This window comes from Aspergillus flavus, chromosome 2, assembly GCF_009017415.1.
Source record: "Aspergillus flavus chromosome 2, complete sequence".
NCBI classification, from domain to species: domain Eukaryota; kingdom Fungi; phylum Ascomycota; class Eurotiomycetes; order Eurotiales; family Aspergillaceae; genus Aspergillus; species Aspergillus flavus.
In genome coordinates this window covers 5,950,994-5,977,251 of record NC_092409.1, presented here as the reverse complement: position 1 = coordinate 5,977,251, position 26,258 = coordinate 5,950,994, and the positions used below count along the sequence as shown (strand labels likewise).

Genomic DNA, 26,258 nt, shown 5'->3' with positions numbered 1-26,258 from the left:
TTTAAACCGTGATAGGGAATGTTGCATGGAGAAAGAGACAACTTTATGAAGGTTTCCCTGTATGGGGTTTGTAGGGAATTTTATATGGGACTATATTTCACATAGACAGTTGGACTGCCTACAACACGTAAATCCCCTATAGCGTGGTTGCTTATGATTACCGTATCTAAGAAGGGTATCACCAATCTTGCTTCGGAATGTAGCCTTTGTTTCCTCATCCCATGATCAACACCCCGAAGATCGCCACATAGCTATACCTACTGGCCTAGCTAACCTCATATATCTTAAATCATACAACGCATATACATCGTAGATAGTTGCCTCAGAGTGTTAACGCCTTTCAGTTGTTCCGTTAGCCGCAGCGATGGCATCGGAGATCTTTTCGGCAAGCATGTCTGCAAATATCAGATCAGCTCAAGCAAGAAACTACGCTTTACGACGACTTACACACGACTGATTGCGGGTGACCTGGAGGAAGAAGCGGGAATGCACTCGCATCGACAACACGCAAGCCGTCAACCCCAAACACCCTTGCGTGAGAATCCACCACTGCCATTGCATCCTTCGCGGTCCCCATCTTGCAAGTGCAAGCGGCATGCCAGATGGTCATCATGTTATCTTTGACAAACTCCAGGATCTCTGCATTGGATTGCACACGATCCCCTGGATAGTATTCATCTCCGATCAGTATAGGCGCCATAGCACCGCTTTCAAAGGCCTGCCGTGTTCGCTTGAATGTGGCAATTGCCACTTCCTGATCGGTTTCGGTGGAAAGCCAGTTAGGATTGATAGTCGGAAGGTCGAAGGTGTCTGCTGACCGGATCGTTACGTTGCCTCGGGATGTTGGAGCGACAAGGACACCAACTATTGATGCGTAATCATAGCCATCCCTGGGTTGAATCAAGACAGGCTTGGAAACATCGCCGACATATGCTGCCGCGGATAAGTACTACATGAGCGTGAATTAGACAAGTATCATTCTCGCTATGTACGGGTAGTATAGCAGAGGCAAGGACAGAAACTACATACCTCTGCCTCTGGCCAGTCATCGGGAAAGCGTGCTAGATCCTGCAAAGTTTCTCTGGAGAAGTTAGCCCGCAGGCTAGTGGGGATCTTTTCCCATCCTAAGTAATCCGTGATAGGGCTGGTAAAGGGTCCTTGTCGGAAGATAGCAGCATTGGCCGCTTGCCTGAGAAGGTATGAAATGCTCGTCACCACCGTCGAGGCCGTTGGCATCCCTACCCGGTACGAAGGGGCGAACAGTGGATGATCCCACATATTCTGACCGACTCCAGGACGGTCGGCCAGAACCGGTATGCCATGATCTTCGAGTGTCTTTGCCGGGCCAATGCCAGACACCATGAGCAACTGAGGTGATTGGAATGCACCCGCAGACACAATGACCTCTTTGTCGGCGTGCAGCCTGAACTCACCGAGTTTACTCTTAGCTAAAACGCCCGTGGCGCGTTTTTGAGAGTCGAACAGTATCTTCTTTGCCAATACATAAGTGTACGTAGTCAGAAGAGGAGGTTTCGTCTCAAGGAATGAGCTTTCGGAACTGCTTCTTTTCTGGTCCCGCGGTCGGATGGTGCTTGTACAATACTGGGCCCCCAACAAAGACCCGAGGTTGAACTCATCCCGGTCACGGATTCCGAGGGCGTTCATTGCGAGTCTCATCCACGATGAGAATGGCATGGCGTAGTTAGAGTACGACGCATGCAATGGCCCTCCTTGGGGATCGTAAGCGGCTGGGTCGAACGATGGTGTCGAATTGGGGAATCGGGTCAACTGGTTTGGAGGCGTAAACTGGACACTCCGCTTGAAATATGGCAGAACGCGATCAAATGTGTAGCTGCTATCACCTACAGCAGTAGCCCATCGCTCCATGGCACCTCGTGTGGGTCTTCGCATGGGTCAAAGTATTAGCCGATTTGGACTGCTAATGTCTGTTATCATCAAGGGTAAATGTGAAGTATACCGTTGATAAATCATGAAGTTCAGCGCCGACCTTCATCTTTGTTTAGCTGGTTAGCAAAGTAGGAAGAGCATCAGATGACATACGAGCCGCCTAGGCATTTGCCTCGGGCATAGTGGATAGGTCGATTGTTTGCCCCGGGCTGATTTTCAGTTACAAATCCCCAATCTATGCTGAACTTGTTGCGTGGATCTGATCCAACAGGGATTATATCTCCCAAGGGGATAGCAGCAAGGGATTGGTACTCGTAAAATCCACCAGCTTCGATCAGCGCAACGGTATAGGATCTCTGTGCTAGGCGAGTGGCCACGACGATACCTGCGGTTCCGCCTCCGACGACAACATAGTCAAATCGTCCGTCACGGAGCAAGTCATCAGATACGGCTGACTGACCGTTGAATGTCGGCACGGCAAGTGTATGGATCAGACACCAGTGCAGAGCAATCAAAAACAGGAGAACCGGATGGGGCATGTTGATGGGTGGGTATACTCGACAGTAGTAGATAGAGGTTCGGTAACAAAAGACGAGCTCTGGTATGTCAAGTCATATAAGTGAAGAAGGACGAAGGTGAAAATTATAGACTACTATGGGGATTTCACGGCAATCGCCCTGGACTTTGGCATAACGGTGCCACTGCCTATTTTGTAAATTTGATAGACACCCCCTTAAGCTACGAAAGGCAAGAGCAATCCAGAGTAAGGTACCTCCCATATTTGCTGCGAATAATGTCGTCCGTATTAGAACCCTGCAGTATTCAAGCTATACTAAACTTAAGGTATGGTTCCGTACTGTCGAGGAGTACACCCTTTTGGCGATTTATTTTGTTGCGTAGAAACATTGTTCTTGTCGATAAAAGGTGGTGTGAGACTGGAGGTCTCTGTTACCATCGTAGGATTTCAATGATTATTGTAGGAGTCGCCATTATTACGAACATAGAGATGTTTGAAAGAACCCAGTAAGTGAGTATGGGCTGTTGACTGCCCGAATCCTAAAGAGCTACATACGGCCCAAACTCGGGATATAGGAGCTCACCGCACGCCCAGCCCTCGCATTCGTCGAGAAACGCGTAAGTAAGAACACGGGCACAGGTAAGGTCGTTGTTGAGCTTTCCCAAAATAGGGATTGATTGATCATCTGACGTGGTAACCAGTCCCAGACGGATGATGTAGTCATCAAGTCCAATATTGTTGGCATGACTGCCGTATGGATTTACTAGAACTCAAACTGTCAAGAAAAAGCGTTGGCTATTATAGTCAGACACAATTGAGGCCATGGCAGACAGTGGCGAAAAAATAATGCTCTGAAAAGCCATCATAGAGAAGTGGTACAGACGAAGAAAAAGACAAGATAACGCGCAAAGAAATCCGCGCAAGGTAACTCCGCATAGAGAAATGCATTTCTGCGATCAGCAGACGATTTGCCGCTCATATTAAACCATTATTGGGTGGTGTTATGTGTCTGCCTTCGCTGGCGGCCCCGTTGGGACTTCATATAGACATTCATGTGCTTCGATAACTCCCAGGCTGCTCGGTGGGAGACGTGATCATGTCCAAACTTGGCCGAGGCTTCATTGACATAACAAATCGACATGAACTAAACAGGTATCGGCGGCGACTCTATCTGCAGAGGTCATGTGAAGACAGATCCTTACCCGTGGCGACTTAAAACTGGACAACCCGGCTGCTGGGCCTTATTGATACCTATCATAGTGTTGGAACACACGACAGCGACGCCGAACCTTAGTCTATATCAAGATTGTTCACCAAATATCGGGCCGGGCGGTAATTTACGAGAACTCGAGAGCTACAAATAAGGCATAAGCGTTGTGTGTAGCAGAAATACCAGACTGTCGTGATTCATGTTTGAGGTTGGCATTTGGTAGGCATGCATTACGCAAACTAGTTCACGGTAGCCCATATTTTAATGCAGAAACCAAGCCAAGTTTATCTAGAAATATTACACAACCTTAAACCCTCAGCTCTCTTTGCTTTTCCGTCTAAAGGTCGCCAGTATAAATATCACGTTTAGCTGTTCGGCATGACTCGTGATAACACGCACACCCGCAACATTTCTGCCTGAAACAATAATTTGATCAGATAAAATTATGCCGTGCAATCCCGGCAACTGTCATGGTTATCAAATGTTATGCTGAAGCCTGGCGAGAATGAAGAGAATAGTATGACTGATCCATTATAATGAGGGTTAACCGAGAGTATATCAGGTCGCAATGCTTACCCAAAATGGTTATCCGACTTATTGGGTTTAACATCACTTGGCTCGCAGTAAAGAAAACTGACACAAAGTACGTAATACTTTTCATAATAATAAATGTGCCAGGGGCCCAAGTCCTTAGGCTGGGAAATTCGCAACTCTTACTCGTCTCAGCAACCAACCAAAGTGGAGCGATCGTCGCCCGTTTCCCGGTTCGGGAAATTTCGTTCCAGACTGAAGTCCACCTTGATGATAGAGTGATGATAGGGTCTCTCACTGTTCCCTCTCTCAATTTCCCTTACTCGAGAAGACAATATCACAGGAGTAATGACCAGGACAGACGAACTTGTCTTCGCACTACTTTGTCTGCTTAATCAGGTGTTGTCCAACAACCCTAACTAATCCATATGTTCCGTGTAGAGGCCCCACCCAAAAGTACGGAACGGATAAGGGGTTGGAACTGACGGTTATATGGCACCCAAATCTTGGACGCGGGGGTTTCAAGACAGCGCCTCCATGCGCCGTGGATCATTATGCGATCCATCTTAGACTATGGAGCTTTTAACAAGGGTGTAGTGTGTCTCAGAAGATGGCTAGGCATCGTCCAGAAGACCCTAATCGAAGATCGCAGTTGTGTTAAAGTCAAAGTATCAGGCCATTCTCAACAGTTTGCACGTCCGAGGCACACTCATGCGGGGAAAACTAAGGACTGACATCATGTGGATGGTGAAACAGGCAGAGTCGAAGCTGTTCCATGGCGAACTGCTTTCCTTCTGTAGCTTAGTCTGTCGCTAATCACGAACCAAAGTCATCCAACACATTACTGAGGCCCCTTTTCGGACCTGATCTGCAGTGACTTCACACCCCCCATTTCCTTCTCAACCCAAAATATAATCTTATTCACATGCCGACTATCTCGATCCACACTCCTTGACCACAATAATAAAAGTATCTAGGTAGATACTTGGCCACTAGTCGTATCTCCCGTGCCATTTTTACCATACAAAACGCCAGGGTGCAGTGTATTGTCGCCTTGTAATTGGTGACTCAACATTCTCAGTATTGGAAATACATGCCACGGCAGTCTAAACGTTTTCCTTCTCGTGGCCAAATGTTGTAGTGGCCAGGGCAGAAGCTACCAGATATTAAATAGCAAGCCCTTCCCCCTCCCCATGGGGTGCAACGTTCTCCCTAACCGATCATAACATAGCAGACACAGTCCTCATGAGTGGCCACCTAAACCCGAAGGACTCCATGAAGTCCACATGGCGTCGGCTAGACCGCGCCGACTGGACCATCTTCCACTGGTTCTATGAGATACTCGGCATCCATCCGGTAACTTTGGATAAAGAAGTGCCTGTCCACAATAAGGAAGAGAAGGTGCCCTACATGCCGGAATGGCATTTGCACTGCTGGGTACTCACCCACGCATTCATCCCTCTCGCCATCCATCACGTCTATACATCCTATACTGGCCACAACCTAAGCCCCCTGGCCGCCTTTATCTTTTATAGCGCGGCTTTCAAAGCCATCGCCATTCATGAAATACACATCCTTCGGCGGTTGGGCCACACCCTGGGATTCCTCGATGGCGACCAACACGAGCGGGATGGGGTACCGGATGTCGGCGTGAAAAAGGTCGTCCACTCCCTGGTTTCGACATCCACCTTTCGCCCTATGTTCACCGTGTTCCTCAGCTATCGAGCCAGCCAACCCCCTTCGACTATGAATTGGCTCTGGCTCCCCCTCGAAGCCGGGCTCTACGGAATCATTCTCGACTTTTGGTTTTATTGGTACCACCGGTTGATGCACGAGATGAACGGACTCTGGAAATACCACCGGACTCATCACCTGACCAAGCACCCCAATCCACTCTTGACACTGTACGCCGATACCGAACAGGAGTTTTTCGATATCGCCGGTATCCCGCTCATGACCTACTTCAGCATGAAGCTCATGGGTTTCCCTATGGGTTTCTACGAGTGGTGGATTTGCCACCAGTATGTTGTTTTCGCCGAGGTCGCGGGCCACAGTGGCCTCCGCCTGCACACCGTACCACCCAATACCCTCTCTTGGTTCCTCCGGATCTTTAATGCTGAACTTATCATTGAAGACCATGATATCCACCACCGCCGGGGATGGAAGAAGAGCGCAAACTACGGCAAACAAACCCGTCTGTGGGATCGTGTATTCGGCACGTGCGGTGATCGGGTCGAATGCTACAGGGATAACATCGATTACGATAACCAGATTTCTATGCCGCTGCTATGATTGGACAAACTCTGAAGGATATGACGTTTACGGAGAATATAAGAATCGCGGGGCGGAGAATATAGGAGACAAGGCGAACGGATAGAGTTCGATCACTTGATTGGTTAGCTCTATCGATGGAATGATGTACTGTTGTATATACCCTTTTGCTTTTATATTGTATGGATCCTACATGACAGCCCGCAGGGGCAGACGGAAATATATAATGACCTTGACGAATACTCTAGAGAACCCTAGCCTGAATTGCTACAGAAAGCTCTATGCCGTACACAAACCTTGCTACCGTAAGGAGAAAACCATCCCCCGCAGTCATCTTTGCCTTGCACTATATATAGCACGAGATGAAGGCTTCCGATCACCACGAGGCACCCACAAGAGTCGATTATGACTTAATAATCCTCGATCATCAGCCCTGGTCCTGACTCGAGAAGGCAATACCAGCGCATCATGTGACCAGTCATGCCAGCAATGTCCATGGTCATTGTCATTGCCCAGCGAGGCTCTTGTTGGACGTATGAAAAAAGACGACAATACGAGGTTGAAGTCTTGGCTCACGACTGCTTTTTCGGTGTTTTCTTGACGGCGCTCCGTATCACCAAATCGGGTAATATCGACACCTTAGAGCCTGAGGCTGTGCCGACGTGTTTAGCCCGACGCCAACCCAAGGCAATTAGGATTAAGGCTGAGCAAAGCTTACCAAGGTGGATGGGTACCCCAGCTCCTGGTTGCCTGAATGCCATAGAGAGTAACCATTGGAGGAAGTCCGACTCAGCCCTGCCTTAAGTGGAGAACACCGTGGTAGCCATGGAATCTATCACAGTCTTGGCCATAAATTATCTGAAATTGACCATATCCAGCGCTTCCATTCGGTATGATGTGGTTGCTCACGCACTGGCACACTTGACTATTTAAGAATGTGAAGCCCTGGTCGAGAAGATGTCTTCTATCACAATCAACAACAAACAACGAGCCAGTGCCTTTCAACCACATCGACAATGGCTTGGAAACCTACTTTCCTTCTAACATCTCTCTTGGTTGGCTCTTATGCCACACCGCTTGCACTTCACAATCACGCTCGCTCCGAGAAGATAGCCTGGGGCAATTGCGAAGACGAAGGAGTCACTGCGCCAGCTCAATGCGGCAACTTGACTGTGCCGTTGGACTACACCGAGCCTGACTCAGGCAAAACGCTCCAGCTTCAACTTCTCAAAGTCCCAGCTATTCGTGGACCGAAGAAGGGAACCATTCTGTTCAACTTCGGCGGACCGGGTCTCGAGGCAAGGCTTTCTTTGTTTCGAGATGGCGATATATTACAAGCGTAAGATACCACTGTCGTGACAACAAGGTTATCTAGGATTCTATGACGCTGACGGACGTCTAGTTTGACCGGAGGCCACTATGACCTGATTGCTCATGATCCGAGGTATATTTCTCCGCTATCTGTAACTCGCCTTACAGAGTAACTAACTGAATATCGCAATCTAGAGGAACCGCAAAGACCCTCACTACGTACTGTTCTAGAAACATCACAGAGCAACTCGCGGTTCGTACGGAAAGCCGATTTAATGACTTCCCACTGCCCTCCGACACGATGGGGATAGGAAGGCAGTGGGCTGGTAGCGGATTGTATGCCAATTTCTGCTCTGAGGGAGAATTGCAAGAAAATGGCGCATACCTCGGCACGGCCTTCACGGCAAGGGATTTGATGCAAATTGTGGATGCAGTCACGGACGATGGTCTGCTGAAGTATTGGGGTAAGCAAGATCTACATGAAGATACATGACAGTACCAAAGGCTGACAATATTTGCGTTCCTCTAGGTTTCTCATATGGCACCGCGTTGGGATCCACTGTTGCTGCGATGTTCCCGGACCGGGTGGATAAGCTGATCCTAGATGGTGTTATGAATCCACACCAGTACTTCAATTCATAGTATGGCTTAATAATCCCTTTGCTTTGCACGGGCGATTCTAACCGAGATTTCCTACCTGCAGTGACACGGAATTGTGGGCAGATTCAGACAAGGTCTTCTCTAGCTTCTTCCAGCAGTGCCTCAAGACACCAGAACAATGTGCGCTTGCTAGCCGGAACCAAACAGCCGAACAGCTTGAGGAAAGCATCTACCAGCTTCTAGACGACTTGAAACGCGAGCCTATCGTCTACGAGCACTCCATCATTGACCACAGCTATATGAAAACTTACATTCGATTCGCTCTCTACGGCCCTAGCTCCTATCCCAGCCTGGCCGCTGCCTTCAACTTCATATTAGATGGAAATGTCACAGGGTTCAAGGAGCTGGCTGACGCCCGAGTGGGTAGTTTATTGGCGGCCGGAATGGCGGGTGACGACGCGGCATTCGCCATTCCCTGCGCTGACAAGAAAACCGGAAAGCATACCCTGGACGAGATAATGCCTGATCTTAATACCTTATCACAGACGAGCAAACTACTTGGTGAAGTCGGAAACGCTATCGCCATGACCTGCACCCAGTGGAAATTCGACGCGAAAGAGCGCTACGAGGGCAATTTTGAGTCGAAGACAAAGAATCCCATCATGGTCATCGGCAATACTTATGACTCTGCCACTCCACTTCGGTCGGCACAGAACATCAGTGCTAGCTTTGAGGGCAGTGTTCTGCTGGAGCATGGCGGCTGGGGGGTAAGTCCTTTCTTTGTGGGATATAACTTTGTGGTGCCTGGACTAACATGTTACTATAGCACGCGACTTTGGCTCACGGGTCTTCATGCACGTCGAGGATTATCCGGGATTACTGGACGAATGGTACCCTTCCTGCTGTTGGAACAAAGTGTGAACCAGATTATCCCCCTTTCGAATCTGGCTCATTGGAAGATGTTTTGGTTAACATTGGCTTCCTTGATAAGAAATAAATGTTGTCAACGGCCAGCACTAGCACAGCGGAGCTACCTGTCATTTCTCACTGCTTGTATATCGCATTAAATGTACCTTTGATCCTGCATTTTCTTAGCATACGGCGTTAGAACCCTAAGTACACATTTTAGACGAAATGTTTAGTTCGAAATTGTATTCAGAAGTATAATCTATACTCAAACATTTTCATTTTCCAGCCCACGGCTACCGGACTACACCACAACGCCAACTAATGGTAGACTCAATCTTTGCTGCTTGTTTCTTGTTTTCTTCTCTTTCCCTGGCATCGGCTCTTTAAGAGGAATACTGACTATAAATTAGGTTCAATAGATGTATCTATCCAAGGGGTAGGGCAGTCGGTCCTCATTGTCCTGGAGGTCCGGTTCCTTGTCTTTGCTCCACGATCGAACTGGAGTTCGTTTGTCAAAGTATAAACCCACGTCATATTTATGCAGGATGAACCAGCATCCTGGTTATTTGGGTCGATCGCAGATCTAGCAGGGTACTAATGATGCAATGCATGAACCGTGGGTCTGGAGCCGAGCGAACAGATGAACACCCGTTCTTATCGCCCTGGTTCGAAATTTTACCTTCCATGGGTCGTACAGGGGTATTTCTCATGACTATCTTGTCTATCTTGATATCTATCCTAGGCTCATGACTTATGCCAATCGTAGTTCTACTTCCAGAATGCTCTATCACGGTCATTACTCCTTCGTACCGTGACAAGATGCGATACGTCATCGGACCCACTTAGGGCATCGTGAGGCTTGAGCAGATGTTGATCGTGAAGCAATACTCGCATCATGGCTAGGTCCTATCCAGGAACAGTCCTTATATCAGGCGAAATGGTTGCCCTTTTGCGGGATGCCATTTGCTGCATACCTACCCCCACGACATGGACGAAAGTCACCAGGAGAAGCAAAGTGGACACCACGATAATCTCGAGCGCGAGGCCGCGCACAGGGGGCTTAGAAAGACGGGGTCCAGGACACTCGGGTGGGATACAGACCACCGAGAATTCCCACGCAATTGGCCTCTTCGGCGCAAGCTCTACGATGCCTGCATCATCTTCTTCCTGGAGTTCTATACGACCGTCATGAGCACGACGGGGCCATCCGCTGCCGAAGAGGCCATGTCTGAGTACGCAATGAGCAGGGTCGTGATGCTCACCGGATTTCAGTTCATGTATGGCGCTGGACAAGCATTGGGAGGGCTTATAATGCCTCCATTTTCTGAGGCTCTTGGTCGTCAGAAGTCCTACCTTGTGTCCGCTGGTGCATACTGTCTTTCTTCTCTGCTCGTCGGCCTTGTTCCTTCACCAGCCGGAGTTTTCATCGGCCGCTTCTTCTCCGGTTTCGCCTCGTCTGTGCCGGCGATAGTTCTAGCTGGAAGTATCGAGGATCTGTACTCCCAGCACTCAAGGCTCTGGCTTCTCTGGTTTTGGAATTGCTCCACCATGCTCGGTATCGCCGTGGGCCCAATCTATGGGTCCTATATAGTGGATGCGATAGGTTGGTAAGTATACCAGGCGGCTGTGGTGTGTAAATACATAGATGTACTGACCGGACAATGTGTAGGCGCTGGGTCTACCATATTTCCGCCATTACCTGTGCGGCAACATTCTTCCTCCTTATACCCGTTCGGGAGAGTCGGCCGACAACCCTGCTTCAACGCCGTTTTGACAACCTCCAATCAAAGGTCGGAGTAGTAGACATGAATATACCAAACCCTGACCGAATTGACAGCACCCGCGAGCTTATGCAGGTCATTCTAGTACGACCTGCCAAGATAGGTGTCTCGGAACCTATACTCATTTTGGTCTCCATCCTCAGCGCATCAGCCTGGGGTATGATGTACCTCTTCACCGAGTCCTTCACCGTAGTCTACAGTGAATTCGGCTGGAGCTCCAGGGCGACCTCCCTACCATTCATTGCCCTATTTCCTGGGATCATTCTCAGTGGATTCGTCCGCCTATGGGACTACCACCAGCTGAAATCCCGACAGAAAGCCAGCCAGCGTCCAGAGCCAGAAGATAAAATCGGCGGATTCGCGATTGCTGCGCCCGCACTGGCCATTGGACTCTGGATCTTCGGCTGGACAGTTCCACCGCTCGTCCATGTCCCTTGGATCGCATCCATGTTCGGCCTCGTGCTCATCGGCTTTGCAGCGACTGAGTTCTCGTATACGCTGAGTGGGTATATTTCTGACGCATATACGATCTATGCCTCGTCCGGATTGGCGGTCCAGGGCTTCTTACGTGCGTTGGCCTCCGGGTGTCTTCCTCTGTTCGCGTATCCGATGTATTCGGGGCTTGGATCAAATGTCGCGACGAGTATTATCGCTGCTGTGGCAACCGTGTACTGCGTGGCGCCGTATATATTCCTGAAACATGGTAGGCGTCTAAGGGAGAACAGTCCCTTTGCTCGATACAGTGCAAAGGTTAATGATGAGCATGGGGCTGATTGAGGGGAGGCATTTTATATAATTAGTGGATGATGGCTGTGGTTCACGCAATATGTATGGTATGTATCATGGGAAATGTACTAATACGAAATAGAATTAGACTAAAAGGGAAAAGGTAATAAAGGGATGTATCAAGTAGAAACTGTTACTCTGAGACTATCGTAGAGTCCTGATCCTGATAGATGCTTGGCCTTAAAATGCCTAATGTTCTGGCCTTCCATCGTGGCTAGCGGAGCCCTACTTGCGCGCTATACGCGTAATATTTTCATACTCATTCACGCCCTTCATCAGCAGTCCCTCACAGACCATTGGCCACCATGAGGACTTGGTATACGAGCTAGACCCGAACGGCGACGTTTTCTCATTCTGGATGACGTGCCTGATGATTTACCGGACAACCTGTGGGAACTCCTTTATTCCACGCTGTCAGGGCTCACGGTGGGGCTCTTTGGTACCTCCCCAGCGCCATCTTCAGATTCGTGCATCATCAAAACATCTGACATTGGCCAGCCCACAATTCGGACGGACACTGCAGAATGGGTTTCGGGAGGGAACCGAGCTAAGAGCTCAGGCTGTCTAACATTTCCCGTACGGGATTGGGAGGCGAAGCCATTTTTAATCCTGATATTGATTATCCACCATCGAGCACGTGTGGTGCCTCGGCTGCTCTCCTTGGATAGGTTGATGGAGGTCGCGCGGTTGGTCGATTATGAGTGTCATGAGGCAGTAGAAGTGTTCCCAGGCTCATGGCTCAGTGGATTGAATTTCCACCTTGGGGATCCCAGTTCAGTGAATGAGGCCGAGAAATGGCTAATCGTTTCCTGGGTGTTTAACCAGTCCCCAGTCATTCTTAGCTTCCTCCAAGTACCTAGAGTCCAGGAGCACAAGCGTGATTGCCTTCACACGACTCCCAGTACCATCAGCGATCCAAGGTGAGTCTCGACATATAGATTCAGTATCTTCCCATCTACTCACAGTAACATTATCAACTCTAGATGCAATTAACGGTTCTCGACGAGGATCAATTGCGAGAGTCATTGATTCCATGCATGATGTCCTCTCAAAGCTACAGAACGGCCCCGTACAATGCTGTGAAGGCTGTGACTGTATGCGACTTGGCGCGCTGACGAAAGGAATGCATCGAGTTGGAATCCTCACTCGGAGTGCGAAACCAAACTTTGAGGGGATGAGCTTGGCCCAGTTGGCGCAGGATTGTCGCAACATCGACAATCCGAAATTCTGTGAGTTGTATAAGGCACATCACGTATGCAACATACAGTCAACTGTTGGTCCTCTCTTGATAGGTATCGAAAGCTCGATACAGGGGTTGAGCATTGCACGATTTGCCAACCTTCGCTCTCCCTTTATCTGGAGGAGCGGTGCCAGGGGTGCAGTCACACAACCCTCTTACAGTCAAAGTGCATCCTTAAGTTTAATTTCACCTTCTCTCTCAAAGGCTTAGAGCTACGGTGGCTGGTAAGGCCACATAACCCAATCGTATCATTCTACCTAGATAATTGATCTCAATCTTCACACAGTATTGATTGGCCAACTGCATAATGGATGCCAATGCACCTTGTATTGTTGGATCTCTCTGTTTCGCGTATTAAACAAAAGCCATGGTATGAAGACCTTCCTAGAATAAGGAAAAATAGGCCAGACTGCATTCCTAGTCATAACGACGATAATTAGATGGCTAACTGCAAAACAAGTCATCAGTAGTTAAATGCAGAGATTTGAACGCTTTCAAGGATTTCCCTATTATTCTATATCAGTTTGATCGCTGCAAGAGAACAAATGAACAAGACGCTTATTAACACACAAATTCAAAATACTAAATCCTCGGTGTGCTCTCTCCGCCGAACCTCCAATTGAGTCATTGGGTCAACAATCGCATAAACCCCGAGTACCATAGGTTGCGGATAGTACCCTTCTTTTAACCGAATATCATATTTCAAGAGAATGTGGGCCAAGCATAGCTTCAGCTCGGTACCAGCAAAGAAGCGACCGGGGCATATATGTCTACCACCCCCAAACACAATATGTTCTCGGCTCGACTGCACAAATTGACTCGCTTTGTCTCCTGCATGACGTCGCTTCAAGAATCGGTACCCGTCGAATACCTCGGGATTCACATGAACTTCTGGATTCCACATGTCGGTTGCGTCGACCATGATATGTGACCCTTTGGGTAATTTCGTCCCATCCGGAAGAGACGTATCACGAATGACCTTGCGCTCCAATCCCACTACAGGCCAACATCAGATTCCACTGTAGTCGCTATGACCATCGAGACTTACCTGTAACCGGAATCTGCCTTTGCGACTCCTTCATCACGCTATCGAGTAGTTCCATCTTCGCCAGCGCAGTGAGTCCCAGACCGTGCCCCAATAGTGACGTTTTGATTTCCTTCCGTAATGGTTCGACGAGTTCGGGGTGTCGGGCAATGTTGATGAGAATCTGCTTGAAAAGTTCGGTGGTTGTAAACAGTGCTGCCATGGCCAAAGCGAGCTGTATATCGCCCGCCGGGTGCTTGTTGTCAGGGACTTGCATAGTCCACGCAAGAACATCGTTGTATCGAGGTGCGACCAAACCTTGGTCCTCTGCAGCCTGAGCTTCTCGTTCCCTCTTTCGAACCACTTCCTGCATAATTGCGCGAGACTGGTGTAAAAGGCGCCGACAAGCCGAGGCATGCGGTAGAAACCACTGCACGATCGGTCGTAACGAAGCCCTCCATGTATGAAGCTCACTCACGGCTGCGAAATACTCGCGCACATACGCCTGAACGACCGTCTGCCACTCGTCATCTGCGGCCTTCTCCGGACCCACGAAGATCGACGCTGCCGCACGAGAGATGATCCCAGTGGTGTCGTCTTCCCAATCGATAGTATGCCAGATACCACTATCTCCCCAATAGTGTTGTAACGCCGGTCCAATATGCCGGTTGACCGTGGGGACGATTTCTTCATTTTGGGATAAATTCGTCCGAAGCAGCTTAATCAACATTCCGTCGGGGGCATGGAGTGTATCTTGAGCCTCGAAGCCTGGGAATCCTGCAAAGTATTCTTCCCTGATCAATTCCTGATGGTCGAGGTCCCTGTTTGTCTTGACCCACTCGCTAAGGGCAGATGGCAACACGATTTTCAGGCCATCCGGCACACGTAACGTGATAGGACTACCATGCTTGGCCAGACCGTCGACGATTAACTTTTTCGCATTCTGGTTATATTCACGGTATGCTTTTCGACGGAAGAAATCGCCCCGGTAATCGTTCACTACCGGAAAGATAGGTCGCTGTTTGGTGGTAAAGCGATATAACCCGGCGAGGATTGCAATGAGCGTCCAGGCGAAGACACTGGAGAAGATTTGACCCAACATTGTAGCCACATACCTAAGGAATGAATCTATGGTAAATTAAATGGGTTATGGCCAAGTGTTCTACCTTTAAGTACAAGTATTCAGGTGATAAGTCAGCGTGCCCTAATTTATCGGGGACTCACTTCGGCAAGGGTAGAGGCTATTGCTCCTGTGGGTACCTAAAAAAAAAAGTGGGTAATTTAGTGCAAAGCTTCACGCATCATCTTGAGCCATAATGACTCATGTTGTGCTACAAGCCTGGGTGCCTTGGTATCCACGGCTATGTTCTTGGTCAACGTCAATCTTGAAAATGTATACAGAGTATAACACCCCCTCTCCAATGGCAGAGGTACGAGAAAACAAATCCTCCACGCGGAAACTATGGCGGGCTACACAGTAACTTACCTTCCATGGATGCTCTTTCGGTGCTCGCTCATTATCCCGCATGGGCTACAAACCACGGCGGCCGCTTGTGTCTTTACCTCTCTAATTCGCATTTCTATGGTCGGTCTGTCTACGTATTGATTGTCTACAGAGACTCTAGTCTATCCTGCGTCTGGTGTGAATATGGCCTTCGGAACAGAAGTAGCCGCGGGTTTCCTTTGTCATTTGTTAACTGACCCTTCTTCCGAAGAAAGAGCAGCATACCTGATCGAATTTATCGCGGAAATACAGCCTTATGCCAACCGCGTTCCACAGTGCGCAATCAACAATGGTGTCAGGATCAGCTGCATGGTCGAGCTCCGGTTTCATCGCCACGTTGCTACGCATGCTGTAGGTACTGCAGGGGCAAACACCAATGCTGTGTGGAATCGATGGGAGTCGAGTATCGGTGCTTAGTCCTCGCGTGCACCGGCTCTTGTTACCCCAGTCTGAGCGAAACTTTACACAGCTGGACCTGTCGTACTCTCCAGAATCTTTGGATCCTTCTCCTTGTTAGGGCCAGATGAATGTCCATTGCCCGGACTCTAGTCCGTGGCCAGAATGCCACACGATGGTGGATTCCGTAGTACAAATATCAAACAGCTGGGTCAACTGATTGTCCCCACTATATAGTGAAAAGTATCAAGTAAAGAAATTTCCGGATACCTGGTTGGCGGACACAAGGGGCAGAGTTGTGACTTGCTATTTCTCTCAGGATTCTTATGCCGGGGGGGTAGAATAGGAGTGACTGCCGCTTTACATTAGCAACTTTGGTAGTAAGTGCTCAGCCTACCAACAACGAAGTTGAACAACAGACTCGAGACTGCCAATACTTCTTCGCCGCTTGCCACTGGGCTGCAATTAACAGGCTATTACGGCAAGGCGGAGTTCTGCTAGAAAATAATCGTCACGATGTAAGAAGGAAAAGAAAAAAAAAAAAAGGAAAAGCAGGAGAAATTCGCCTGATCCTTTACCCTTTTTGAAGGGAGTTAGAGCTAACACATCTTCACCTCTGGATTCCAACGTCCTTTCAGGTATTTGTCGATTATTTCCAAGGATAAACTACAAGGCCAAACGTAAATCGTAAATGCTGTGCTGATTAAGTGGAATTATTTAATATAGTTAATAGATAATAGCTATAGTTCATGTACTTTACTTTACATGTCAACACTTGTTGACAGTAAAATGCCGGCCAAAAACAGCAGTCTATCAGTACTGTTTTAAACACTATTCGTACCTAATAGTAGGATGTAGACTTCCGCACAACCCAATATAACCTGGACCCAACCCGGATCTAACCTGGGCTGGATTAGGTTTTGAGCCGAAGACTCTAATCTAGTATTAGAGTTGGGTTATAATTAAATAATCTAGCCTAAGTCTAGGAGTCGAAGCTTTCAATTTGTTTGGTCGAGACTTACTAGGTCTCAAATGTAAAAGCGGCTACGGCTACTACGCTCGAGGCCAACGACATTGGGATGATTGGCCGTCTTGGTCCGCACGGGGATGCTGTACTATATTAACTTGCGAATGAGAAAGCAATCTCCCTCTCAAACCCCAAACAGGGCGCCTACGATGCTAATATTGGGAAACAGATGACAAGGCGTTTAGGGGCTCGATCACCCTTCCTGGATTTCAGAGCCTCTCAACAGCGGTTATCTTTATTGCGTCATGTGGCAGTGGAGTCAAGTCGAATACTGTGTTGCTGATGCCTTCAGCCTTGCGCTTAGTCCCCAACCTGTTAGGCGCCCTTGTGAGGAGCCTCGCCGCCGCTAAACCGTCCTTCTCGGTGGGGTAAGGAAGAGGATCGGGTACGAATACATGGAGCAGTATTAGCGACCATTGACCTAGTGGTTTTCCTTTGATCCAAGCAGAATCATGGTACTACTCCAAGTGCCAATATAAATGCGTCCTCACACGGCGGTATTTCTCTAGCGGTTTGACCGTGGGTGGGGAAAATGCGACTTGATTTATAAGATAAGCCAAAACCGATGTATCATTCGTGATGCTTGATCTCTGACTCCTTCGGGGGAAGTACTTGACCCTCACGATTTAGTATATTTCATAAATTGAAATTGGACCTTTTCAACTCAGCCCAACCAATAGGAAAGGTTGGGATGTCCCCACATGGATGAGCGCTTAACCGACCAATGACCTACCATATAGACAAAACTCCTCCACTTCGATGATTCGACACGAGGATGATTTGACGTTTACTCCTCTTCTGGCCCTCTCTTCTGGTCGCTCCTAAAACCCTGGCCGAGCCTAGCCAAAAGTCGGCGAATTCGCGTGGGTCCCTCCGCAGCGCCATCTGGGTCGCTGGCCAAAGAGTTCATTTCCCTCTAACAGCCTTGCGAAGAAAACTCAATACGAGCCGGGCACACCACCTATACATATGAGCGCGCGTACATGAAACATGTCATGATCACTTGCTGGCGATCACCAAGCACCACTGTAGACGAAAAGTATTAAACCTCCCCTTCATCCTCTGCTCTTTGTCCCAGCAACAATCCTCGATCAAGATTTTTGGTTATATTTTACTCTGGGAAGAATCAAGCCAACCCACCTCAACGCCCCACCACCCAAGACAACAAAAGAATGGCAGAACCTGTAGGTCTAGCCTCTGGCCTACTGGCTTTGGCAACTTTTGCATTCAAGGCTAGCCTATCTCTTTACGAGACAATCAATAGCTTCCGGTCTCACACAAAACGCGTACGCGACCTGATTGAGGAGCTGGAGGCTTTGAGCGAAGTCCTCGCCCCGCTCCAGGAGCTGTTAGATACCACCACTGATGAGAGCTTATCTGCACTCGAACTACCACTACGACGCTGCGGCAATGCGTGCAGTGAGTTCGAACAGGAAATAGTCAAATACTCATCACGGTCCGCTGACCGAACCAGCTTCCGAGACTGGGCCAAGTTACGGTACCTGGGGGATGATGATATCGATGGCTTCAGACGAAGTCTATCCGGGTACAAACTAACCATCAATGTTGCCCTTACCGATGCAAACCTGTGAGTCTCCGTTGTCTTGTATATAATAAACATGGCCATTCCTCTTGCTGCCCTCCACGACGCTGTGCGAACCCCCCCCCCCGTCTCGGCACCTCCATCTTTCCCCCTTTGCTACGCTTCCATTCATTTTCAAAACACCCCTAGCTAACCTGACGTCCAGCCGCAAAAGCTCCGCCAATGCCGAGGCCATTGAAAGCTACAAGGCTCTCATAGAGACGACCAAAGCTGATCTTGAGGCCCACCTGGAAGCCATCGACGACAAGCTGCAGCTTATTGTGGGGCAAACCGTGACCGCAGAGGACTCAGATGCCCTGGAACTGCGGCGAATCAAGGAAGAGCGCCTGAGCACAGTGAAATGTCTTCAAATATGTAACCAGTTATCCGACCATATTGCTCAGATCCAGCTCTCAACCAAGAGCAATGACACTTCCGGGGGATCATCGGGTTCCGATGTTTACCCAGAAAGAGTCACCGACGAGAGCTTGCAGGACTGTAAAACTAAACTCGCCGACACGATCACCCAATTGGAAAAGCATATGCAAGCCCTGACGGACCGATTACTAGTCAAGTCGAAAGCAGCTATGACGTCTGAGCAAGACATTTTGGACCTGAAAAGGCTACAGGATGAGTGGCAAACCGCCCACCAGTGCATGGACATCTGCTCCAAGGCCGATACCCGCCTAAAGGAAAATATCAGCAATATCCATAACTACGGCACCGGGGACGCCTTGCAATTCATGGTTTCGACTAACGGAAAGACCCTTAATGGTACGAACCGAGGTCTGGGATGGAGATCGAGGCAGGTTGGAGGCCACCTCAGCGATGCCTCCGTCCAACAGTTATCACGTGATATGACCAATGTCAACTTTCGCATAATCGAAGCCGACGCCCAAACTGTGCGAGATTATACCAATACGATTCGTGATCGTAATGGCGATGCTTCCTCTGTGGAAGAATTCAGGGAGCGGTATGGGCAAGGTTTTACGCTTACCCCGAAGTCTAGGACTACATAAACGGCACCTACCAGCTTTTAGTAGCGGATGGAGGTATGCACAATTCCGGTAGTATAAATTAGTATTATAGTTGCTCGAAGTAAATATACTCTCGGGAATTCTTAGTACATGGTTTCTAGATTATTATTTAAGTATTCTGACTCATGCCATAAGAAGGAGTCGTACTTGATCTGGCATAATCTCTTTTCTTTCTTTTCTCGACCTCCGCGTGTGAATATGAAAAGGTGGATTTTTTCTTTGTACTGATATATCATTCACTATGACCAAAAAGGCCTTGGTACAGGAGGACAACGGTGAGTAATAGCATATTACTTCGGTGGCATCGAGCGGATGATATCCAACGCAAAACAATGACTCTTGGCCAATACAGAGAATGTTCTAAATAGCTGGAGCTTTAAATCCCGGCTTCTCTTTTATTATAATCTTGATCCTTTTTGTCACTCGTCGCCCGTTTTCTCATCTCATTGGGAGATGGTTCGTTGCGTCTCGTTTCCAGTTTAGAGAACCGCTCGTCATTGCCGGATTGGGGTGGGAAAGAGTGTTTGCTTCTTCGAGTTTCAAAAGCCGGCGGTGACTTCGTGGTGGTGGCTCCTGTAGGGTGAGCTGAGACCCCAAAACGACTGCCATAACGCTTGTCCGCTAGATGACAAAGAGCATCATCCGTCATTGATCCAACCAACTGCGCTGAATTACCTGTAGACAGCGCCTTCTTGACATCAAATAAATCCGCCAAGGTCGTCACCACTACTTGATCGCTGTCACCGTCGGCCACCGCTTCCCCAACCCGGTATATCTTCTGACGGGAGACCTCGCTAGCCACCTTGCATACCTCTAAACACTTCATGGAGATATTGATGTCTTCCTGTAATCGCTGCCGGTCATTATCGTTTTCTGGATTACTGTCCAGTACCAAAGTTTGTAGGCGTCTGCCAAGGTGACCGATTACCTCTGCGAAGCTATCCCGGTTTGCTTCCAGAGCTTGACGTGTTAACAACTGCGCGTCAAAGAGTCTTTCTGTGTCATCATTGGCAGTGTCAGGAGGTGCCTCTTGCAGTAGAGAAGATTCTCGATTTGTCAATGATTCAATATAAGATTGTGCGTCTTGGCAAATCCTTAGGCATTGTTTGGTTACTTCTCTTTCGTCCTTCAGGTCTAGGTTTGTTCCTGGGGTATTATCGGTTGTATCAAAAGGAATCCGTGCCAATTTCTCATCAATACGACGTAAATAGACCTCAAGGTTATATACTGTGTCCTGGACCAATTCGTTGTACTCTTCGAGAACGTGCTGAGATACTTTAGTGGTTTGCCTAATAGAAGTACATTAGAAGAGTGAGAGCTGGGTAAAGAATCGCGACTAACATCGTTATGGTGCCTAGACCAACTGAGATTGTTGACTTATACCCCGCAATAGTGTCTATAAAGTCATTGATATCACCTCGCATAAATTCCAGCTTTGCCCAATCGCGAAACCCAATCTTTGATCTTTCACTGAAGACTTTCATCGACCGTTCAAATTCACGGCATATTTGACTGCAACGGTTTAGAGGATCTTCAAGGAGTGCCAGCATCGACTTTTCTGTCGACGTCACATGTGCCAACGCATCTAAGATTTTGGTAAGGTCCTCGAGTTCAGCTTGAAGCCTACGTAAAGTTTTGTCACGATCTTTAAAGCGTTTGACGGTATCAACCAGCGACTTTGTGGATTGAATGGCGGCTGTGACAACAGCCAATGCCGAGGCAGCAATGCTGAGAGGATCCGCCATTCCGGTGTTTGCTTTCAGTAGTTGCCTTGGGAAAGGGCGTAGCAGGAGTGGTGTAGATGGAAATATCTCCCGCTGAAGTGAGAGCACATCGGACTTGAAATATCAACTGTAGTTACCCCGCAAGGCACACCCCAAGTTAGCGCCGTGGCTCTTGTAAGCGAGACAACTTCGACCCCCACTCTTCTGTAAGGGTTTCTGCGTCAAGTGGAGTTTGCAGTCCTTAAGAAATTTCATTAAATTACTACCGAAACCGCTGGTCTCCCACAAGGTATTGCTGTGAACTTATGGGTTGGGATCGGGAAGATGGGTAAGGGGAAGGTTACGTGAGGTGTATCCAGATCATCCCAACCCTTCGGAGCTGAGAGCCCCACCCCCACCTAAAACATGTGAGTGCCAACACAAGTCATATGTAAAAATAGACTGGATTATTTTATGATCGGATTATAGGTTCAATTATAATACTGTCTCTTTATAGTTCCAAGCACTTGCGGAGTACTTGGAAAGGATTAAATATATTTTTTAATTGCTCAGCGGGTATAGGAAAATATCGTTTAGATTAAAATTTGGAATGTGGTACGTGTACCACCGAACCAAATGGTTACATGGTTAACTAAAAGCAAGACTTAATTATTATTTGAAGCGTCCAACCCTTTAGAGTATTGATATTTTAACAGTACTGCCCCAATTGGGTAGAGCATGACTCACGTGAGGCTAACTAGAGTTGTTGAGGGCACCCCACGTCACGGGTCCTAGATTAGAACCCGCTCCTGCTTTCCTGTTGTTGATGTGCACGATATTCGTGGTTTTCAACAAGCCCTTTGTAGAGATCTCTCATCATCAAGAAGATGACGCCAAACTAGAGCAAATGATGTCTTGAATTGTAGTATTCTGCTCAACAACAGAGTTGCAGTCCTAGACCGAGTATGGCGCAAATGTTGGCACCGGCATTGCACACATCATCTTCCCAGTGTCCACCAAGGTTGCGCGACGTATGCACATTTTCGGGTTTCTTGCGGGACAAAAGAAATCGAGTGTTCTTTGCAGGCCACTCGTTGACGCCATTCTTTGTCCACGGATCAGTCAGGAAGAACAAGTGATGAATCCTTTCATCCGACTGGATTCTTGTGAAGCGTTCGTGTTAGAGGAAACGATGAAGTATATACTGGTAGAGAGAACACGTATATAGTAAGTCGGACCCAATGTAGGAGATGGATGTTCTGGAGATGTATATGTAGTTGAGACGTAAAAACTAAATCTTCGACGGCGAATGAAGGGGCTTCATACCTCTCGTGTCACGGTGAATCATACAAGGAAGGCATCCATACCTACTCGATAGTTTGACAAGAACCAAAGTGACCAATTCTATTACCCCTCCAACTGTGAATAATATGCATGAGTCCTAGTGGTTGTGCATGATGTTTCGTCTGTACCTTCACAGGCACCCCAAACCACGCAGCAATACAAGGCGTGACAATGGGAATGTAAGTCTTGGTCAGCAAGTAACCGTATCCCCTGCCATGTTCTGTGAATAAGCAACCTTATGATTATATAGTCTTCATATACTGATAAGGCACCGAAGTGGCAATTGTTGGCTATATCTGTGGAAGACCTTACCATCATCGTGGAAACGGCCATCAGCACTACGAAGCAAAAGTTTAGACATGGTCGGCATCGTATTGAGCTCTGCCTTTTCTTATAGTTATCTGGGCTGACAGCCCTGAGATGGTCAAAATATGGGAGACCTTCCGATGGATAAAAGACGCATGCCTCGGAGAGGAAACTGCGCAGACACCCCTCCTGGACTTTCAAGGTAGATCGTTGCAGCATGACCACGACACACGCTTAGCAGGGACAAAGGTCGAATCCGTGGATACATCTCCTAAACCCGCAAAGGTTGGGGTGTCTATCCTCTGTGAGAATAACCATTATGCACTTATCACAGGGTTGGAGTTCCACAGGCAAGACGGATTCAGTGAAATCATCGGCTATAAGGCCCCTGGTGCTAGAGTACTGCCAGAAAAGGAAATGGCCTCGCGAATACCATACGGACATATGAGTGGCTGTTCATCTATGAGTGGAAAGAGTGATCTTCATCCGCGACAGGAGTTCTATAGGTCACCAGGGTTCCATGTACTGATGAATGCAACATCATTGGAAGGATTTCGGATAGTGAAGACACCGAATGGCATCCCTGTCCCTCGCCTGATCCGCGAGGGTCAGCCATTAAATCTAGGCTTTGGTTACGAGGATTCCAAGTGTCATCAGAAATACTGCAGATGACCAAGTTGACATCTGTTGTCGCTACGTCTGACGTACATGTATGTTGATTCCCCCCGACTTCTTCTCAATGATCGCACACTTTGCTTGCAGGCTGCAGCAATCGCTGATATCTTTCGGTAACGGCAGGCGCGAAAGATATTGGATCTCGGCATTAGAGGGTTTCAAGAATATCGGTACGGACTGGCGAGACGGATTGAATTATAATTCGATATCTCAAACCTAATAACCTGTTGAACTCAACCTATAGTGCGGAATAAGCTATGCTTTATTCTTTTATATATACGCAGCAGCCCTCAAGCAATGGCTGAAAAGAGCAATCATGAAAGCCTAGTGCTAGTAACAGCTCCCCAACATGCTCGTCCATGTGTCAACTGAGATTTCACAATATGGATTATCTTCTAAAGACCTTAAGTGTCCAGGCATTCTTAGGCCTTCTAGCAGGACGTTTTCTCATGCAACACGATGTCACTCGCAGTTGCTCCGCCTCTCTTCGTATTGTTCCGGTAAATATCCAACACGCAACATAGCTACGTAAAAGTAGTTTTAATGGCTTTGTCACTGCTAATGATGTTCCTAACACATCACAAAGTTCCCATACAGATTCGCTAGATGTATTTTATACCTGCGGTTTATGAACCTCGGGATAACTTTAGCTTCTCGTATCACCACCCATGCACAAGCTAGATCAGCCTATGACCTTTGATATCACCACCAAATGCTCCACCAACCCCCTCATCATGCAGCTAAAAGGAGGGGAAATCTAGCCTCACTCTTTAAGGCCGAAAACCATCATCCTCACCATTAACCCCAATCCAAATTCCAGAGTCCTTAAAGCAATACTCTCACGAATTCAGCAAAATGACCATTCAAACCTGGCAAGAAAAAGCCCACACAAAACAAACCACCGCACTATCCAAAATCCCCCCGGAATGGCGTCTCCCACCCTCAATCCAATCCCTCCTCACCTCCAACCCAAGCCTAAACTGCCTTGACATCCCAGCCAAGAGCAACCTCCTCACACCCCGCGAACTGGAAATCACAAACACCGAAGACGCAACAGCTCTCCTCACCAAGATCTCCAACAGGGAATACACGTCAGCAGAAGTGACAACAGCATTCAGCAAACGCGCCGCAATAGCTCAACAACTAACCAATTGTCTCACGGAAATATTCTTCGATGAGGCTCTCACCCGCGCAAAACAACTAGACGAGTATCTCGCTACCACCGGAAAGACAATCGGTCCTTTACATGGTCTGCCCATAAGTCTGAAAGATTCGTTTAACGTCGCCGGTATCCCGTCAACATTGGGTTTCGTTTCCTTTCTTGATAAACCAGTCCCGACGAGTAATTCTGCTCTTGTCGATATCCTCCTCGCGGCTGGTGCGGTGGTATACGTCAAGACGAATATCCCACAGACGTTAATGACAGCTGAGTCCCATAATAATATCTTCGGCCGAGTTCTAAACCCACATCGCATCAATCTAGCAGCCGGGGGTAGTTCTGGTGGAGAAGGTGCGCTGGTAGCACTCAGGGGATCGCTTTTGGGTGTTGGGACTGATATCGGGGGTTCTATTCGTATTCCTGCCCTATGTTGTGGGGTTTTTGGGTTTAAACCCAGTGGAGGGAGAGTTCCGTATGCCGGACAGACGAGTGCAGCTAGACCCGGACTCACCGGGATAGCACCTGTGGCTGGACCGTTGTGTCATTCTGTTCGCGATGCGGACTTGTTTTTCAAGGTTATTGCCGATTCACATCCCGAGAACGTGGATGATCAGGTTCTTGGTCTTCCGTGGTCGAGTCCAATTGAGCCGAAGGAATCATTGACGATAGGTCTTCTCCCTGAGGACCCGACAAGACCGTATCATCCCAGTATACTACGCACCATTTCAACAGCAGTTGAGAAACTGACTGCAGCCGGCCACAAGATCATCGATCTAAGCGGGAAATGTCCCTCAATGAAAGAGTTCAGCGATATCGCAATGCATTTCTTCCAAATGGATCCCGACAGAACACCTCTTGGCCACCTCGCAGCAAGCGACGAACCCTGGGTTCCTTCTTTGAAATACACATATAATCCCAACGGAACAGATCCCGAGCCGACACTGCGACAGCTATATGACCTCAATGTTCAAAAGACAGATGCTTCTGCTACAATAAGGAAAGTCTTCTTAAATAACGAGCTCGATGTGATACTGGGGCCGGGACATCAGACTTGTGCGCCTGTGCATGATACATTCGGTTTGCCGATTTATACGATGTTGGCTAATTTGGTTGATGTATATTTTCTTCTTTCTTTTTCTCTGTGTGTTGAGGGCATTTGAGGCTGATAACTTGCAGTATCCGGCGTGTATTATTCCCTTTGGCACTGCGGACGAAGTAGCTGATGCTGGGTTTGTTCGGGACGTGGGATATGTTCCTGAGTGTATGTCATCTACATGCTTCGCCTGTGTGAACTGAGTCGTGCTGATGAAATATAGATACTCCTAAAGATGTCGAAGGGGCTCCGTGCCATATCCAGCTTATTGGGAGAAGATTGAAAGATGAGCTACTGATGCAGCATACTCAGGTTATCGAGGGTGTCCTGAAGGGTAAGTGAGT

At 48.2% G+C, this 26,258-nt stretch overlaps 10 protein-coding genes across 10 annotated transcripts; 6 read left to right on the top strand and 4 right to left on the bottom strand.

Moving 5' to 3' along the window:
• Window positions 1-116: 116 nt before the first annotated feature.
• F9C07_2278403 (putative glucose-methanol-choline oxidoreductase) lies at window positions 117-2,447 on the bottom strand (the record flags this gene model as incomplete). Its single annotated transcript, XM_041285067.2, has 5 exons — window positions 117-395; window positions 448-949; window positions 1,030-1,903; window positions 1,979-2,008; window positions 2,062-2,447. The coding sequence occupies 5 exons, from the start codon at window positions 2,445-2,447 to the stop codon at window positions 331-333; spliced, it is 1,857 nt and encodes a 618-aa protein (XP_041143745.1). The 3' UTR covers window positions 117-330.
• A 2,964-nt stretch (window positions 2,448-5,411) lies between these two features.
• On the top strand, window positions 5,412-6,458 carry F9C07_1794 (uncharacterized protein; the record flags this gene model as incomplete). Its single annotated transcript, XM_041285058.1, has 1 exon — window positions 5,412-6,458. The coding sequence occupies one exon, from the start codon at window positions 5,412-5,414 to the stop codon at window positions 6,456-6,458; it is 1,047 nt and encodes a 348-aa protein (XP_041143744.1).
• Window positions 6,459-7,453: 995 nt separating this feature from the next.
• On the top strand, window positions 7,454-9,415 carry F9C07_1795 (uncharacterized protein; the record flags this gene model as incomplete). Its single annotated transcript, XM_071508385.1, has 5 exons — window positions 7,454-7,776; window positions 7,840-7,881; window positions 7,944-8,212; window positions 8,278-8,389; window positions 8,452-9,415. The coding sequence occupies 5 exons, from the start codon at window positions 7,454-7,456 to the stop codon at window positions 9,413-9,415; spliced, it is 1,710 nt and encodes a 569-aa protein (XP_071364106.1).
• Window positions 9,416-9,786: 371 nt separating this feature from the next.
• F9C07_2278400 (putative polyamine transporter) lies at window positions 9,787-11,936 on the top strand. Its single transcript, XM_041285055.2, has 2 exons — window positions 9,787-10,864; window positions 10,927-11,936. The coding sequence occupies exons 1-2, from the start codon at window positions 10,245-10,247 to the stop codon at window positions 11,813-11,815; spliced, it is 1,509 nt and encodes a 502-aa protein (XP_041143742.2). The 5' UTR covers window positions 9,787-10,244; the 3' UTR covers window positions 11,816-11,936.
• A 1,702-nt stretch (window positions 11,937-13,638) lies between these two features.
• On the bottom strand, window positions 13,639-15,190 carry F9C07_1797 (putative cytochrome P450; the record flags this gene model as incomplete). The annotated part of the gene is made up of 2 exons (XM_041290417.1): window positions 13,639-14,060; window positions 14,113-15,190. 2 exons carry the CDS (start codon window positions 15,188-15,190, stop codon window positions 13,639-13,641), a joined length of 1,500 nt encoding a protein of 499 aa, XP_041143741.1.
• A 107-nt stretch (window positions 15,191-15,297) lies between these two features.
• F9C07_2278398 (uncharacterized protein) lies at window positions 15,298-16,215 on the bottom strand (the record flags this gene model as incomplete). Its single annotated transcript, XM_071510293.1, has 3 exons — window positions 15,818-16,215; window positions 15,488-15,619; window positions 15,298-15,348 (listed from the first exon to the last, which is right to left on the bottom strand). Exons 1-3 carry the CDS (start codon window positions 15,938-15,940, stop codon window positions 15,298-15,300), a joined length of 306 nt encoding a protein of 101 aa, XP_071364105.1. The 5' UTR covers window positions 15,941-16,215.
• A 1,972-nt stretch (window positions 16,216-18,187) lies between these two features.
• F9C07_1799 (uncharacterized protein) lies at window positions 18,188-19,616 on the top strand (the record flags this gene model as incomplete). Its single annotated transcript, XM_041290427.1, has 2 exons — window positions 18,188-18,603; window positions 18,764-19,616. 2 exons carry the CDS (start codon window positions 18,188-18,190, stop codon window positions 19,614-19,616), a joined length of 1,269 nt encoding a protein of 422 aa, XP_041143740.1.
• A 394-nt stretch (window positions 19,617-20,010) lies between these two features.
• Window positions 20,011-21,483, bottom strand: F9C07_1800 (uncharacterized protein; the record flags this gene model as incomplete). Its single annotated transcript, XM_041290404.2, has 2 exons — window positions 20,976-21,483; window positions 20,011-20,923 (listed from the first exon to the last, which is right to left on the bottom strand). The coding sequence occupies exons 1-2, from the start codon at window positions 21,377-21,379 to the stop codon at window positions 20,011-20,013; spliced, it is 1,317 nt and encodes a 438-aa protein (XP_041143739.1). The 5' UTR covers window positions 21,380-21,483.
• A 1,615-nt stretch (window positions 21,484-23,098) lies between these two features.
• Window positions 23,099-23,754, top strand: F9C07_2253536 (uncharacterized protein; the record flags this gene model as incomplete). The annotated part of the gene is made up of 1 exon (XM_071510093.1): window positions 23,099-23,754. One exon carries the CDS (start codon window positions 23,102-23,104, stop codon window positions 23,657-23,659), a length of 558 nt encoding a protein of 185 aa, XP_071364104.1. The 3' UTR covers window positions 23,660-23,754.
• A 763-nt stretch (window positions 23,755-24,517) lies between these two features.
• Window positions 24,518-26,256, top strand: F9C07_1801 (putative general amidase; the record flags this gene model as incomplete). The annotated part of the gene is made up of 3 exons (XM_071508393.1): window positions 24,518-25,936; window positions 25,998-26,106; window positions 26,138-26,256. 3 exons carry the CDS (start codon window positions 24,518-24,520, stop codon window positions 26,254-26,256), a joined length of 1,647 nt encoding a protein of 548 aa, XP_071364103.1.
• Between the last annotated feature and the right edge of the window lie 2 nt (window positions 26,257-26,258).